This window comes from Cavia porcellus, unplaced genomic scaffold (assembly GCF_034190915.1).
Source record: "Cavia porcellus strain 051 isolate PalLab524CR breed Dunkin Hartley unplaced genomic scaffold, mCavPor4.1 scaffold_14, whole genome shotgun sequence".
Lineage (NCBI taxonomy): Eukaryota > Metazoa > Chordata > Mammalia > Rodentia > Caviidae > Cavia > Cavia porcellus.
In genome coordinates this window covers 67,254,606-67,268,465 of record NW_026947497.1, presented here as the reverse complement: position 1 = coordinate 67,268,465, position 13,860 = coordinate 67,254,606, and the positions used below count along the sequence as shown (strand labels likewise).

Sequence of the window (13,860 nt, the reverse complement as noted above, 5' to 3'; positions counted from 1 at the left end):
CTGGATCCCCGGTTCCCCAGCTCCCAGCTCTGTTGCTCCCTACATGGATGAGAACGGTTGCGGTAAACAGCAGTGCCAACCGCTCTCCCCGCCAGCGTGGGGATAGAGCCCAGCCTAGGAAAATGCTGTGCCACTCACCGACCTCCTCCAAATGTTACCGTTTTCTCTTGAGACAGGGCCGCGCTCAGTTGGCCTCCACCACTGCAGGTGGCCGCGCAGCTGATGGACAGACACGGCGTGTACAGTGGACAGTACTTAGTCTGCGAAGTGGCCTTGCATCACATCAGGGGCTCTCGAACTCAAAGGTGTCAGGGTCAGAAGGGCAGGGGCAGCACTGTTTACTAAAGAGCTAATTCCTGAGCCTCCTCTGAGTTAGAAATATCTGCTTGGCCCTGAACTCTGCATTTTAAGAAGTATTTTAACTTTGGTGCAAACATTGGAGGGTAATGAAACATTGGAGGGTAATCTCATTTGCTACAAACAACCAGACCTTTTTGTTTGTTTATTTTGGTGGTGCTGAAGACATAACCCAGGGCTTTGTGTGTGCTGGGCATATGCTCTGTCACTGAGCTATACTCCAAGCCTTTTATACTTGTTTCAAGACAAGGTCTCGCTAAGTTGCTCAGGCTGACCTAGAACGCATCATTTTCCTGTCTCAGCCTCCCACATAGCTGGGATTACAAGCATGCACCAATGTGCCCGGCTCCCAAGGTCTTTAATTAAAAGTGTATTTGCTTTCCTGCCATAACCTCCTCTAGGTTAATCTGTTTTCCCGCCATTTCTGGCGTGGATCTGTATCTGAGTGTTTTTATAAGGATTAACGGGACAGTAGTACACTGACACGTTTAGTGCAGTGCCGGGCGCGCAGGAGACATAAATTGTGTGTGTCTGGAAAATGTTCCAAGCGCTTGGATTAACTGCTTCCACTATTCTACTGTGGCTTCATCTCCTTAACAACCAAGGAATGCAGTATTTCAAGTGCGACCACCAGAGGTCCGTGTACCTGTACCTGGCTTCCCTGAGAGAGGACTGCGCGGTGGTCGCGTACCCCTGCGACTCTTACCGGGATTACAGGAACGGCAAATGCATCAGCTGCGGCATGGCGCACACGGAACCCTGTCCCCTTGTGGGTACGTTCGACAGCGGGGTTCCTTTCTGATGAATTAGAGCCCATCTTTCGTACAAGTCCCAGAGCCATCTGAGTATCTAGACATGCTGCTCCCCCACCCTCCTCTTCGCCCCCCAATGTATTTAGTCCGCTTTCTGTAGCCAATTTGTCCTATGAATTATTCCGGTCTCCTTAACAGTGTTACAAAAGCCATGCGCGCACGTTTCTATCCACAGTGTAGCGCAGACTCCCCGATGCGCTCTTCTACCTGCAGAAGGGGGTTCGCACGCTGCGTTCCCAAGCTGCCCCAGGGTACCACTGCTTTAACAGCCTGGCCCTGTGCACACAGAGTCGCTGCTGGGAGAGGTGCACAGCAGAGCCGGGGGCTTTTCGGTCGCGTAACCCTTGCGCAATGATTTCTGCCCGCACCCCGCTCTGCATACGCCCACACCGTGCACCTTGGCGCCCCTGTGAGCTCAGGGCTGGGGTGCGGGGGAGACGTACTGGGAGCCGGCTTGGATGTTTGCTAGGGGCCTGTGGGGGCGGGGTGTTCTAGGCAGTCGGGACTTTGAAACTGGTGGCCATGAGAATTTTTTCATTTTTCCCGAAGGGGGAAAAATGCAAGACAGCACAAAGCAGGTTACTGACAAGCACAATCTAACTGTGCATTAGAATCAGCCAGGGCATTCTTAAAATCCTGATGGAAAAAAAAATCCTGACACCTGAGTGCTATCCAGATCGAGTAAGTCAGAATTCTCTAGCGGTGAGGGCAGACCAGGGAAAAAGGCACTGGACAACTCTCGTTTGTCTCCTGCAAGGAGAAGGGAAGACATGACCGGCTCAGTGACGTTGTCACATGGCAAGGCCACTTCTGTACAATTTTGTGGCCTAATTGTAGCTCTTTAAGAATGCCCAGGGGCTGAGGTGTCACTCGGTGGTAAAACATGTATCCAGCAGCCACCAGGTCCTGGGTTTGGCCCTCAGCAAAAAGTACACTACTTTGCAATTATGATGCTACTTTAGAGAAAAACCTCAATCTGTTTTAATGTAGAAATCAATTGCATTACCAAAAAATAGCAATGCTACTTCTGGTTCACATCAGTGTGTACCGTGTTCCTGAGAGCCAGTAAAGAGGTCACAGGCCCTGCAGGGTCCTTTTTACACCCCAGCTCTTAGGGTTGGGGCAGCCGTCAGGAAGGCCTGTCTGTCTGGTGACCTACCTACAGGTCCTCACCGTAGGGGGGCGGGGGTGGGAACAGGTTGTCCTTGATGACACGCTTCTTTTCTCACTACCTTGCTTGCTTTCATGATGATACTGGACATGGTAATGATGTGCTTTTGCAACTTGTTTTAAAGGTTACTATGCTGATCGCTGGGAAGCCTATTTAAGGGAGAAGGATCTCTCAGCCACCAAGGCATTCTTTGACACCGCTGAGCGGGAGCCATTCTGCAGTGAGTGGTGATTTGTGGTCTTTTGTATCCGGCTGTCTTTTGGGCATAGCTGAGTCTTAGCTTCTTGGCTATTACTTGGCAAATGAAGGCTGATAGTCAAGCGGAGTTTGGAGCTGGAAAGGGGTGAAGTCGAATCCTCATCCTGTCACATAACAGCTGTGTGACCTTCACCAAGGCACTGATGCACTTGGAGTGTCAGAGTCCTGATTGGTAACATGGAGAAAATAATGCCTATCTTCTAGGTTATTAGGATTAAAATATCAATAAATCAGCACAATTTATTGACTCCTAAATCAATAAGTTAGTTGCATCTTTGAATGGTCACTGTCGTTTCTAAAAAATTAATTGATTTGAGAGACAGGAAATTGGGGCCAGGAAGATTCAGGTGGCAGCACAGCTCCTGGTCACTCCTGCTGTGTAGCAACCTTAATGACCTGAAGGCCTCAAGGGGTGGAGCATTTGAGATGGGAGCTAATTAGGGTAGCAGAGGTTTAAATGTCCTAGGATACAGTTAAGAGTCACCTGGGCAAATGTATTTCTTTCTTGCAATCTGGCACTCCCTTTCCCTTTTCTTGGGACAACTTTTATAAAAGGTGGCATGGGCTTCCTTCTTCCTTTGGAGACCTACATGGCAGCCCAGGATTTAGCATCTTCCTGGTCCATGAAGGATGACCTGCTGAGCAAAAATGAGCCACGAACTGGCGACTCCAGGGCTGACCTTGTTCCTCCATGAAACCATCATCTCCCTGAGCCTTTTTTCTGTTTCCCTGCACGTCTGACCAAGAAGCAGTAGGTCGGACTATCACGAGGGAACTCCCATCTTCCAAAAATACATTTGCCCTTGGGGAGCAAACCATAAGGAGGGAGGTAGTTCTCTGGACACATCCTGTCTCGTTTATTCAGCGAGAATTTATTGGGTGCCTAGATGCATGTGCCTGCTGGGATTAGGAAGAGGAATAATCACCCCTTGTAGTATAGTTTTAACTTTTATAAAACCCAGTTATTCAGGTAATATCTATACAGAAGTGCTCAGATATTTACCACTTTACTCAGCACTTCTCTTGCAATTTGTAAAGCATAATTAAGGTGCTGAATGACCCTGAAGGGAGGAACTTAGACCAAGACTGGGGAACTCAGGAAAGAGGGCCTGCCTGAGTCTGAGGGCCAGAGGAGGACATGGCATTTCTTGGAGGAAATGATATTAAGCTGAAAGCTGGAGGGTGGCTCTGCAAAGCAGGAAGGCTGGGAGTGAGAGAGAAAGCTTGGCAGTGCAGATGGCTGACACGCCTGGGAAAGAGATGAAGGAGATCAGGTGGGCTGGGGGCCACGGCCTGCATGACGGAAGGCCTCGCCAGCTGTATAAGCATCTTCAGATGGCCAGTGGCTATTTTATCCTGAGGAGAGCAGGAGTTGACATCACACTCACCAGCAGGCTGTGAGCCTTGAGCCCGTACGGTGTGAACCCATCACGCCTGGACATGGTGTGGGGACACCGTGGAGCTCTGCTCCCCCTCACACCATCCGTGCAGAGAGAAGAGAAAGGGGTGGTGGGAAAGCCTGCCGTGGATCCTTGCAGGGGAACCCTAGAGGGAGAAAACAGGAGCCTCAGTTATTAGGGTTGCTGGGTTTTTGGGAATTGCTCCTCCGGGGCGGTAGTGGGCCGAGTGCGTGCATCTTTAACGCGGTCTCGCCTTGCTTGGCAGTGTATCACTACTTCGTGGATGTGATACCTTGGAACAAGAACGTAAGAAGAGGCTCCATCACAATCAAGTTGAGTGACAAAGATGGAAACACCACAGAATCGAGAATCGATCAGTACGTGGAGCTGCAATACTTTGTAGTTCACTTTTTCTCTTTTTGTTTGGAGAAATTGCACCCCAAGTACACATACTGCTTTATTTATATGTTCATGCTTGTCCTCATCCTGCAAAAGACAGAGGGAGAATGTTACTTAGTTACTGTCCTTGGGTCTGTGCTTCCCAGGCTTTCTATAAATGGGGTTAGTGCCAAGGTTTTCTTTCCTTCTTCCTTTCTCCCTTCTCTCCATCCCTTTACCTCTTTCTTTTCCTCCTTCCTTCCTTTGATTAAACATTTAATTACAAAGTTATTCTTGTGCACTGTAAAGTTCTAAAGGATCAAGGAATATGCTAATTTAATCATTCCACGTTATATATGGCTATCAGTACTTCAAATGCGTATGGTTATGATTTGTTGATCAAAAATAATATTAACTTATAAATCTAAAAGAACATTCCACATAAAAGTACAAGCCTTGGCTCACATCTCCCCACAGCCTCCATTCCAAGGCAAAAGGCATCTACTACGTGTGTATTTCTAGGTAGCCCAGGCTGGCCTTGAACTCATCTTCCTCCTGCCTCAGCCTCCCTAGTGCTGAAATTACAGGTGTGTGCCACCATGCCTGGCCATATTTCTATTCTTATATAAGCTCATAGTATACACAGGTAACATAAATATAACATATACATATGTGTGTGTGTGTGTGTGTGTGTGTGTGTGTGTAGATATGTTTCTGAAACTCAGAAAATATAAATTGAAATAAAAATTGGAAATACCAGTTAAGCCTGGCATTCTGGAGGCTGAGGCAGTGTCTTGGTCACTTTCTTGTTGCTGGGAGAGAACACCAGGTACCCAAAACTTAAAAGAGAGGTTTATCATGGCTCACAGTTTTAGCCTATGGTCAGTGGCTCCAAGGCAGAACAGCATGGCAGAAGGTCATGGCAGAGGAAAGTGGGTCACATCAATGTGATAGAGAGAGAGAGAGAGAGAGAGAGAGAGAGAGAGAGAGAGAGAGAAAGACAGGGAGAGAGAGAGAGAGAAAGACAGGGAGAGAGAGAGAGAGAGACAGAGAGACAGAGAGAGACAGAGACAGAGACAGACAGAGAGTAGAGGGGCTAGGAGGGAGATGCATGCTTCCAGGACACAAGGACACATCCCCAGTGACCAACCTCTAACTGGGACCCAGCTGCTAGCCACACACTCACCTGCTGAACCCATTCATAGACGAACCCATTGAAGAACACAACACCCTCTGATCTGGTCACTTTCCAAAAGCCCCACCTCTGAACACTTGAGAGTTTTGGGAGATATTCTAGGTCTAAACCACAGCAGGCATGAAGACCTCAAGTTCCAGCCCAGCATGAGCAATTTACTAACTTAACAAGACTCTGTCTCAAAATAAATAAAAAGGGCTGGAGATATGGCTCAGAGATATAGCCTTGGGTTCAATCCTGAGCATTACAAAAAAATTGGAGTGGGGGAGAGGGGAATATACCCCCAAAATCCAACAGTGGAAAGTGGTTCATTTAAGTATTTCCATGTAGTAGAGAATTATTCATACACTGAAGTTTTTATGACACATATGAAATGCAAGCTTATAATATACAACTGAAACATAGAAGAACAAATTGTATATGTATGTATGGGCTACTTTTCTCATTGCTGAATCGAAATATCTGACCCTGAAAGTTAAGGAGAAAAGGTTTATTTTGACTCACAGTCTGTGGAAGTTTCAGTGTGTGGTTGGTGGTTCCAAGGCAGGGGAATGGCAGGGTAGAAACAGTCCACAGCAGGGTAGGCAGGAGGCAGCCACAGTGAAGCAACAGCCTCCTTTCCTTTTGTTTTTTCTTTTCCTTCCTTCCTTCCTTCCTTCCTTCCTTCCTTCCGTCCGTCCGTCCGTCACTTTATCCTTCTATCACCAAGGAGAGGGGCAAGGGAACTTTTGAAACAAAGGGATTTGACATTCATTTTGTCCCTGTGCTCAGGAAATGTTTCCTGGGTTGGCTGGCTACCAGCACTCGGATTGTCCCTTGGCCGCATCTGCAGAATAGCAGGATGGCACCTGACACTCCCAACCACAACGTGGGCACCCTGAGTGGGTCAATAGCAGGGGCTGTGTGAGGCTGAGAGGGGTCTTTTTCTTCTTCTTCTTTTTTTTTTTTTTTGGTACAGGGCTTGAGCCCAGGGCCTTGCTCATGGTAACCCCGCACTCTAGGCAAGTGCTTTACTGCTGAGCTGCGCTCTCATCCTGAAAGTGACTTCTTCCAAGGCCTCCTGGTGCTCACATCCTCACCAGCACCCCCTGCACTCCTGGGTGCCAGGTGGCTCAGTGTGGCTGGGATGTTTCTGTTGCTCTCTGAGCACCTCCTTCCTGTCTGGCGCACAGGCCAGGATCACTTTGCAGTTTCCAGTCCTGGAATCAACCAAATCTTAGGGGAGCCCTGGTTCGTTTCAGCAGAGGTGTACTTAAAACCCAAATCCAGGCCCCCTCCCCATCGATGTTACCTGTAGCACTTCTGCTCCCCACAGGACCAGGTCGAAGTGACAGATACCTGCTCACATCTACCCCGCCCCAAAATGAAGGGGGCCCATGTGGAGCGAGCTACTGTTTGTTTTTAAATTTTTTTTAATGAGTTCGAGTGGGGACTTGTATGTACTGCATCCCAGTTCTTTTCTCATCCCCTCTCCCCCTCCCTTCTTTTTCCTCTCTTTCCCTCCATCTTTTGGTCTCCTTCCCTGCAAAAGATCTATCTCCTAGTTCCCTCTTTTTGTTTGTTTGTTTTGTCTTTGTTTGTTTGAGACAGGGTCTCACTATGTAATTTAGATTGGCCTTAAACTCATTATGTAGCCCAGACTTGGCTTCAACTCGCAGCAATCTTCCTGCCTCAGCCTCCTGAGTACTTGCTAGCATGCTGTCACTCTTTATTTATACGTTGAGTTTCTCAGATAAGAGAAACTACGCGCTGTTTAAACTTGTGTGCTTGGTTGTTTTACTTAAAATTATGGTCTTGAGATGGTGCATCCTACAGATGACCCTGACCCAGCCTCCTTTATGGTACAGGGTACTCCATCGTGTATGGGCCTGGTCTTCCCGGTGGCTCCCTGGTTCTCTGCGGCCTCCTCTCCTCACTCCCAGAGAGGCAGGTCGTGCTAAACCTCTCCAGGAAGACCCGTGTGCCTTAGGGTCATGGGGTTCCATCTGTAGAAAACGTCTCCACACCTTTGGAAAAAGTGTTAGAGCCTGTGTAGCCATTTCCAGTTCACCTGGTGAGGGAAAGAGGAGTGAAGACCAAGTTCTCCGTTAGAACCGAGTTTGGCGATAGATACCCACATGGCTCTAACAGTGTAGTTGGAAGGGAAGACGGGGATTCTGAACTCAGAGCTGAGCGCCTTTCCGCACAGTGCTACAGACAATACCCATCCCCAGAGTGCAGTTCTGCGGCTTCTGCTCCGGCTGCCTGCGGAGTAGGAAGCCCTCCCGCCTGGAGGAGCATCAGGGCGTTGGGCGGCTGAATCCAGGGACTACAGACTGCTGGTGGGTAGCAGGTCCGGACATTTCAAGGACAGTGCTTTGGAAATCGCTGGACTGTCCTTGAGTCGGTTGGTGCGGTGATGGGGCCAGGCTGTCCCCTGCTTATTACTCAGCGGCCACCTGTGCTCACCCAGCGTTGTCATTGCTTCCTAGTGAACCGGCCACATTTCAGAAATACCAGCAAGTGAGCCTGCTGGCGAGGTTTCACAGAGATCTGAGTGAAGTGGCTGCCGTTTCCTTGCTGTTCTCCACAGGCTCTGTGGTCGGCCCCAGGTACAAGCTCAGGGTCATCCGCATGAAGTTGAGGCCCCTCACACACCCTGACAGGTGAGCCAAGGCGGGCGTGACAAAGAGGTTACAGGATCCTGGTCCTGGTGAGTTTGCTTGGCCTCATGTTTTAACAGGAGTTCAGCATTCACAGTGGAGGAAGTGAAGGGTTTTGCAAAAATAAGTCTTGAGGGGCACATGCCTGCAATCCCTGCAGTGGGGAGGCTGAGGCAGGAGGATTGCTGTGAGTTCAAGGCCAGTTTGGGCCATGTAGTGAGTTTAAATACAGCTGGCTATATAATGAGACCCAGTCTCAAACCCCCCAAAACCCTAAACCCAAGCAAACAAAACAACAGGCAACAAAAAGAAGTAGCCCTGTAATCCAAGAAAATTCTACTGGTATATGTTTAAAGAGAACGGGTCAGCAGGCCCAGGAAGTAATTTGTTAGAGCCTGAGAGTTACATAAATTCCTCTCTACTCATGCTGTTGGCAAATGATAATTTGTTGTAGAAAAAGAAAGTTTTGTATCATTTTGCAAGAGATAAAACAGAGGCTAATGTTTAAAAAGGTTAAAGAAAAATTGGATTTGTTTTTCTATTGGCAGTGTAAGATGACTTAAGTTAAATTTGGCTAAATTTGTTGAATTTTACAACTGCTCTGTGAATGTTCTTTTTTTATTTTTGTTATTTACTTGTTTATTTTTGAACTGGTCTTGCTATGTTGTGCGGGCTGGCCTTAAACTCACTATGTAGCCAGACTGGCCTGTACTCAGCCACCCTCTTGCCTCAGCCTCTCATGTGCTAAGATTAGAGGCCTGTATCACCACAGCCAGCTCTGAAAATGTTCTTGTTTTTAAGAACTACATACTAGGGGCTGGGGATTTAGCTCAGCGGCATAAGCACCTGCCTTGCAAGCAGGCGGTCGTGAGTTCAATCCTCGATACCGATAAAAATGAAAAAGACAAAAAAAAAAAAGAACTACATACAGAAAAAATATATATACTTTTTTTTTTTTGTCTTTTTCATTTTTATCGGTACCAGGGATCGAACTCATGACTGCTTGCTTGCAAGGGAGGTGCTCATGCTGCTGAGCTAAATCCCCAGCCCCTATAGACTGTTTTTTTAAACATACTGAAGCATTATGGTATATTTAATATTTAAGTATTTTCAACTGGTTTAGAAAAATAACTATGTGCGAGGGAAGACAGATTTTAAAACATACATAACAGTGTTTATAGTTTGTGAAAATGTCACTTTTCCTAGGATTTAATTTGGAGAAAAGGAGAAGGAGGGAAAAAGAAAAAATAGTGTGGGCTTTAGGTTTATAAATGTTTTTCTTGAAGATTTAAGGAACCCTAAATATTTAATAGAAGTTTTGAAAAACAGTAAAAGTTTCCTCTAAGAGGACAGTCATATTAAATCTTGCTGGGTGTGGCGGCACACATCTGTAATCTCAGCACTCAGGAGGCTGAAGCAGGATCATGGGCTCAAAACCAGCTTGGGTTCCACAGAGAGTTCAAGGCCACCCTGGAATGCAATAGTGAAACCATGTCTCAAAAAACCACATAATGGGGCTGGGGATTTAGCTCAGCGGCATAAGCGCCTTGCAAGCAGGCAGTTGTGAGTTCAATCCCCGGTACCAATAAAAAGGAAAAAGACGAAAAAAAAAAACCCACATAAACAAAAAGCAAACAAATGAACAGCGACAACAAAACTGGGACTCTTACATAATTTTCTCTGCTGATTTTCAAATGAATGCATGGTCCCTTTATATAAACTTGGGAAGTACAGAAACTGATAGAGAAAAATGTCACTTATCACGTTGCAGACTTTAAGAGATCAGAGAGTCCAATGGGGAAAAACAGGAGGGTTTTATTAGATATACACCTGGCTCTTTTCAACCTTATGATGTCCAAAATTGCCCTAACAGAAAGGCTCCAGTTTTTAGACATTTAGTGTAGGGGGTTGGTCTTTCCAGGAGAGAGAAGGAGGGGTGTGAATGAGGGTTCAGAAGCAAGACAAGGCAGTTAATAAGTTAGCCTTGAAAGAAGACAGCGCATGTCTGGGATCCTAGAACTCAGGAGGCTGAGGCAGGAGAATGTCTGTGAGTTTGAGGCCAGTCTGGGCTACACAGTGAGTTTAAGGCCGACCTGAATTGTGCAGTGAGATGCTGTATCAAAAAAGAGATAAACACACACACACACACACACACACACACACACACACACACACAGAAAGACACAGAGCTTATGACTCTTGTGAGAATAGAGTGTCATAGACTTTGTTCACAGGTCATAGTTGCCAGTCTTATCTGTACCAGAACAAGGAGTTACAGCCCCGCAGGGCTGGGCAGGGTTGAGGGGCGGTTGTCCAAGGCTGGGAAAGCTTGTTTTCCCTTCAGTCCTGCTTTGGGAGTGTCAGCATGCAGAAGCAACCACTGCTAAAGTTCTTGGTTGTTTCTCCTTAATCTTCCTAGTGCTGCCCTGAGGCCTGGTTGAAGTTCACACACACCCCAGCTCTGCTGTTGCTGGGTTTCTTCTTGGCCTGGCATTTGGCTGTCAAACAGTTGCTCCATAACCTTAGATCCTGCTGTTTCACTGATGAGGCTGTTTTGTCATTTTCCCGCTTCCCTAGGCCGCAGCTCTGCCGCTATGACCTTGTCCTGATGGAAAATGTTGAAACCATCTTCCGGCCTATTCCCTGCCCCAAGCTGCAATTGTAACCTCATGGGGACCAGTTGGCAACCTGATGCCAAGTGGGCGACATCTATAGACTCTGTAGAAGCTTCATCTCACCTTTTCTTCAAGGCTTCAGCAGTATGAAGGTTATTTCCAGCAGTGTCCTGTGAATGTCCCGTTGTCAAACATCAAGTGACCTCGTGGTTATGAAACAATCCCAGGAAAGCAGCCCCTAACTGGGGCAATTCAGAAATAGCCAGGCTCCCGCCAGCCCTGCACGTTGTGTGCCTGTGTGCGTCCTGGGGCCTGGTTTGTTCCGATCTGTCACTTCTGTGGCATGTCACCAGCGCTGCTGTCCCTCGAGGGTGCAGGTCGAGCATCTGAAAGGGAAGGACAGCTGGAGACCCGCTGTGAACTCCCACGACCTGTGCCCAGTTCCCCAAGCGCCCGCCTCGCTTGGCTGCTGCAGACTGGACTGGGAAGGTGAACTCGGGGAGGGTTCCTTGGGATCCCACAGGTGCCGCATCTGGGAGATGCATGATGGATGTGAAAGTGTTCTTATTTATTTTGATACGGCTGAGCTCTCCTGCTCAGACAGGGCAGCCTCTCCCTGCTTCTCTCTGGGGCTGTTTGCTCTGAGAACATCACACACCTGACTTCCCCCTTATGAGGGGTGGGAAGGGCTGACAGCCTCGAGGGTGGCAAGTGGGGGACAGGAGAGGGCAGAGGAACAGGACACAGCCTCTGGCTTGGGGACAGGGGTGGAGCAAGAGGTGAAGAGACAGGAGACTGACGGTGGATTATTATTATTAATTATTATTATTATTATTATTATTATTATTATGTTGATGTGGTCCTGGGAATGAAACCCAGAGCCTCTGCATGTTAGACGGTCACTGTAACACTGATCACCACCCTGCCCCAGTCACCTGAAGCAATCCCAAATAATCATATTTATTTTTCTCTACTACTAGTGTAGTCCATGATTATCGAAAGACATTGTTTTTTAAATGCATGGTGAAAAGTGAAAAAGTGCCAGACATAATCTGCCTGTGACGAGGAATCCCGGGATGGTGGTGTTAGCTTGTTTTGCTGCTAATGGAATTCACAGAACAGAGGGTTTGCTCTTGAGGCATCCGAGGTTTCCCTGGAAGAAGGTGTGACATGAATGAGGAATGACAGTGACAGCTGAGTCTGAGGTCCCTGAAAGCCGAGGCCAAGGAGGCTGGAACGAAGGGAGGACAGTCCCTGGGGCCAGATGTCCAGGACTGGGGACCATGCAGTGCTACAGGCCCGGTGCCGTCCACCTCGTCCAAGGGACTTCTACTGCTTTCTGTGACAACAGCCCTTCTCGTAACTGAACAGATTATGTAGTAAACAGTAGGCATCTGTGCGTGGTGCGTGTTGGCACGGATTCCTACATGTGCCTAATCCAGGGGGTGACAGAGCCCTGAATGGAGTAAAGCTCTGTGGCAGGCGCATGGACATCCTGTCACCCTGCCATCTGCTCCCAGGTCTCCACAGCAGTTGTGGGGAGAGAGAGATCAGCATGCTGTGAGGTCCTGATGTCTTTTTTTTTTATATGTAATTTTGTTGTTCCCATATTTTGATTAGCACGGTCACTTTCTTTTCTTAAAATTTTATTTTTGAGAGAATAAAACCAAGCAAAATAAAACAAAATAAAGCCAATCAAAATAAGACAGTGTAAGTGACACAGGATTTCAAAACAAGGTAATAGGAAATCAACAATGGTTATTACCACAAGGCCTCTTGTTTTTAAAATAGCTGCCCATACTCTGAGATGTAGTAAAATCAAACAAAACAGAAACAGAATGGCATCAATAAGAATAAGACAATGAACACAATATAAGACTTCAAAACAAGATAATAGTAAATTTAAAATGGTTACCATAATATACCTCGTTATCTTTGAAACAGCTGCCTATGCCTCAGATATAACAAAAATCAAATAAGACAAAACAGAACAAAACCCAACCAAGCAAAACAATGAGAATGATACAGGATTTCCAAACAAGATAATAGAGAATTAACAATGGCTACTTTCAGAGAGAGAGATCCCCTATACATGCTACATTGTATATTGTTACTCAGAGTAGACAAGCTTTAGGTCTGCAAAGTCAGTGAAACGCTAAACAGTACAAGCATTAAATTGTGTTTTACCTCATTAGCTACCATGGCAGCCTGTGCTCTCCCCGTCAGCTGGCATATGGTGCCGACTCACAGGAGGTCTTAGCTTCTCATTGGCTTCTTGCTCTCCTTCCCTGCTGCCTGTGAATGGCACAGACTCACAGGAGAGGGCTGGCATCTATCTCTCCCCCAGTCAGCCTGTGCATGGCACTGAATCACAGGAGGTCCCACACAGTCACTTTTTGTCCCTAAATAGGGGGACCAAAACAACAGCAAGAAATGCAATAGAATTACCATGCATTTCTGAACTCGTTGAGCTCATGGGTCCTGGCCCTGTTGCTGCCTCACTGTGGAAAAGGGCAGGGTAGTGGGTGATCGGACGGAAGGACAAGGGGCGGAGGAGGGAAGTTTGCTTACTGGAGTGGAGATGCGGTTCCGAGTTTCAGGTAACAGCGATGGGAAGTGGAGTGGCCACTGTCTTCTCAGAGTCTTTCTTCTCTGGCCTCTGGCGCTTTTGACTGTTTCTTGCTGCTCGCTCTCCCCTCTGTCAGCACATCCAAATCCAAATCTGTGGCTCAGTTACATCACAGCCAACCGATTCCCACCCCTCTCCAATGATTCTCAGCATAGGGGCCTTAGCTCACCCCTTCTTTTTGAGGCAGAGTCCTGCTATGTAGTGTAGGCTGGCCTTGAACTCTAATGTAATCCAAGCTGGCCTTGAACTCAGGACAGTCCTCGTGTTGCAGCCTCCCAAATGCTGGAATTACTCCCTAATGCAAATTTAAAGTCTTTTTTAAGATTTATTTCTGTGATTATTAATGTCTGTCTTTCGCACCAGCCTGCTCTACAAGGCAGGGACTCCATGCCTGTGGGACTCT

The 13,860-nt window shown here is 47.3% G+C and overlaps 1 protein-coding gene across 9 annotated transcripts in view; it reads left to right on the top strand.

Annotated features, from left to right (window-relative positions):
• Liph (lipase H) overlaps positions 1-11,801 on the top strand; it is a 39,769-nt gene extending 27,968 nt beyond the window's left edge. For 5 of the 9 annotated variants that reach the window (XM_063261185.1, XM_063261188.1, XM_063261183.1 and 2 more), the window contains 5 exons: positions 963-1,130; positions 2,465-2,560; positions 4,264-4,375; positions 8,043-8,216; positions 10,791-11,801. In XM_063261185.1, the coding sequence (XP_063117255.1) occupies positions 963-1,130; positions 2,465-2,560; positions 4,264-4,375; positions 8,043-8,216; positions 10,791-10,878 (638 nt within the window). In that variant the 3' untranslated portion in view covers positions 10,879-11,801. The remainder of the gene's footprint in view (positions 1-962; positions 1,131-2,464; positions 2,561-4,263; positions 4,376-8,042; positions 8,217-10,790) is intronic. The other 4 variants (XM_063261189.1, XM_063261186.1, XM_063261184.1 and 1 more) reach the window with 3 other exon arrangements.
• The last annotated feature ends 2,059 nt before the right edge of the window (positions 11,802-13,860 follow it).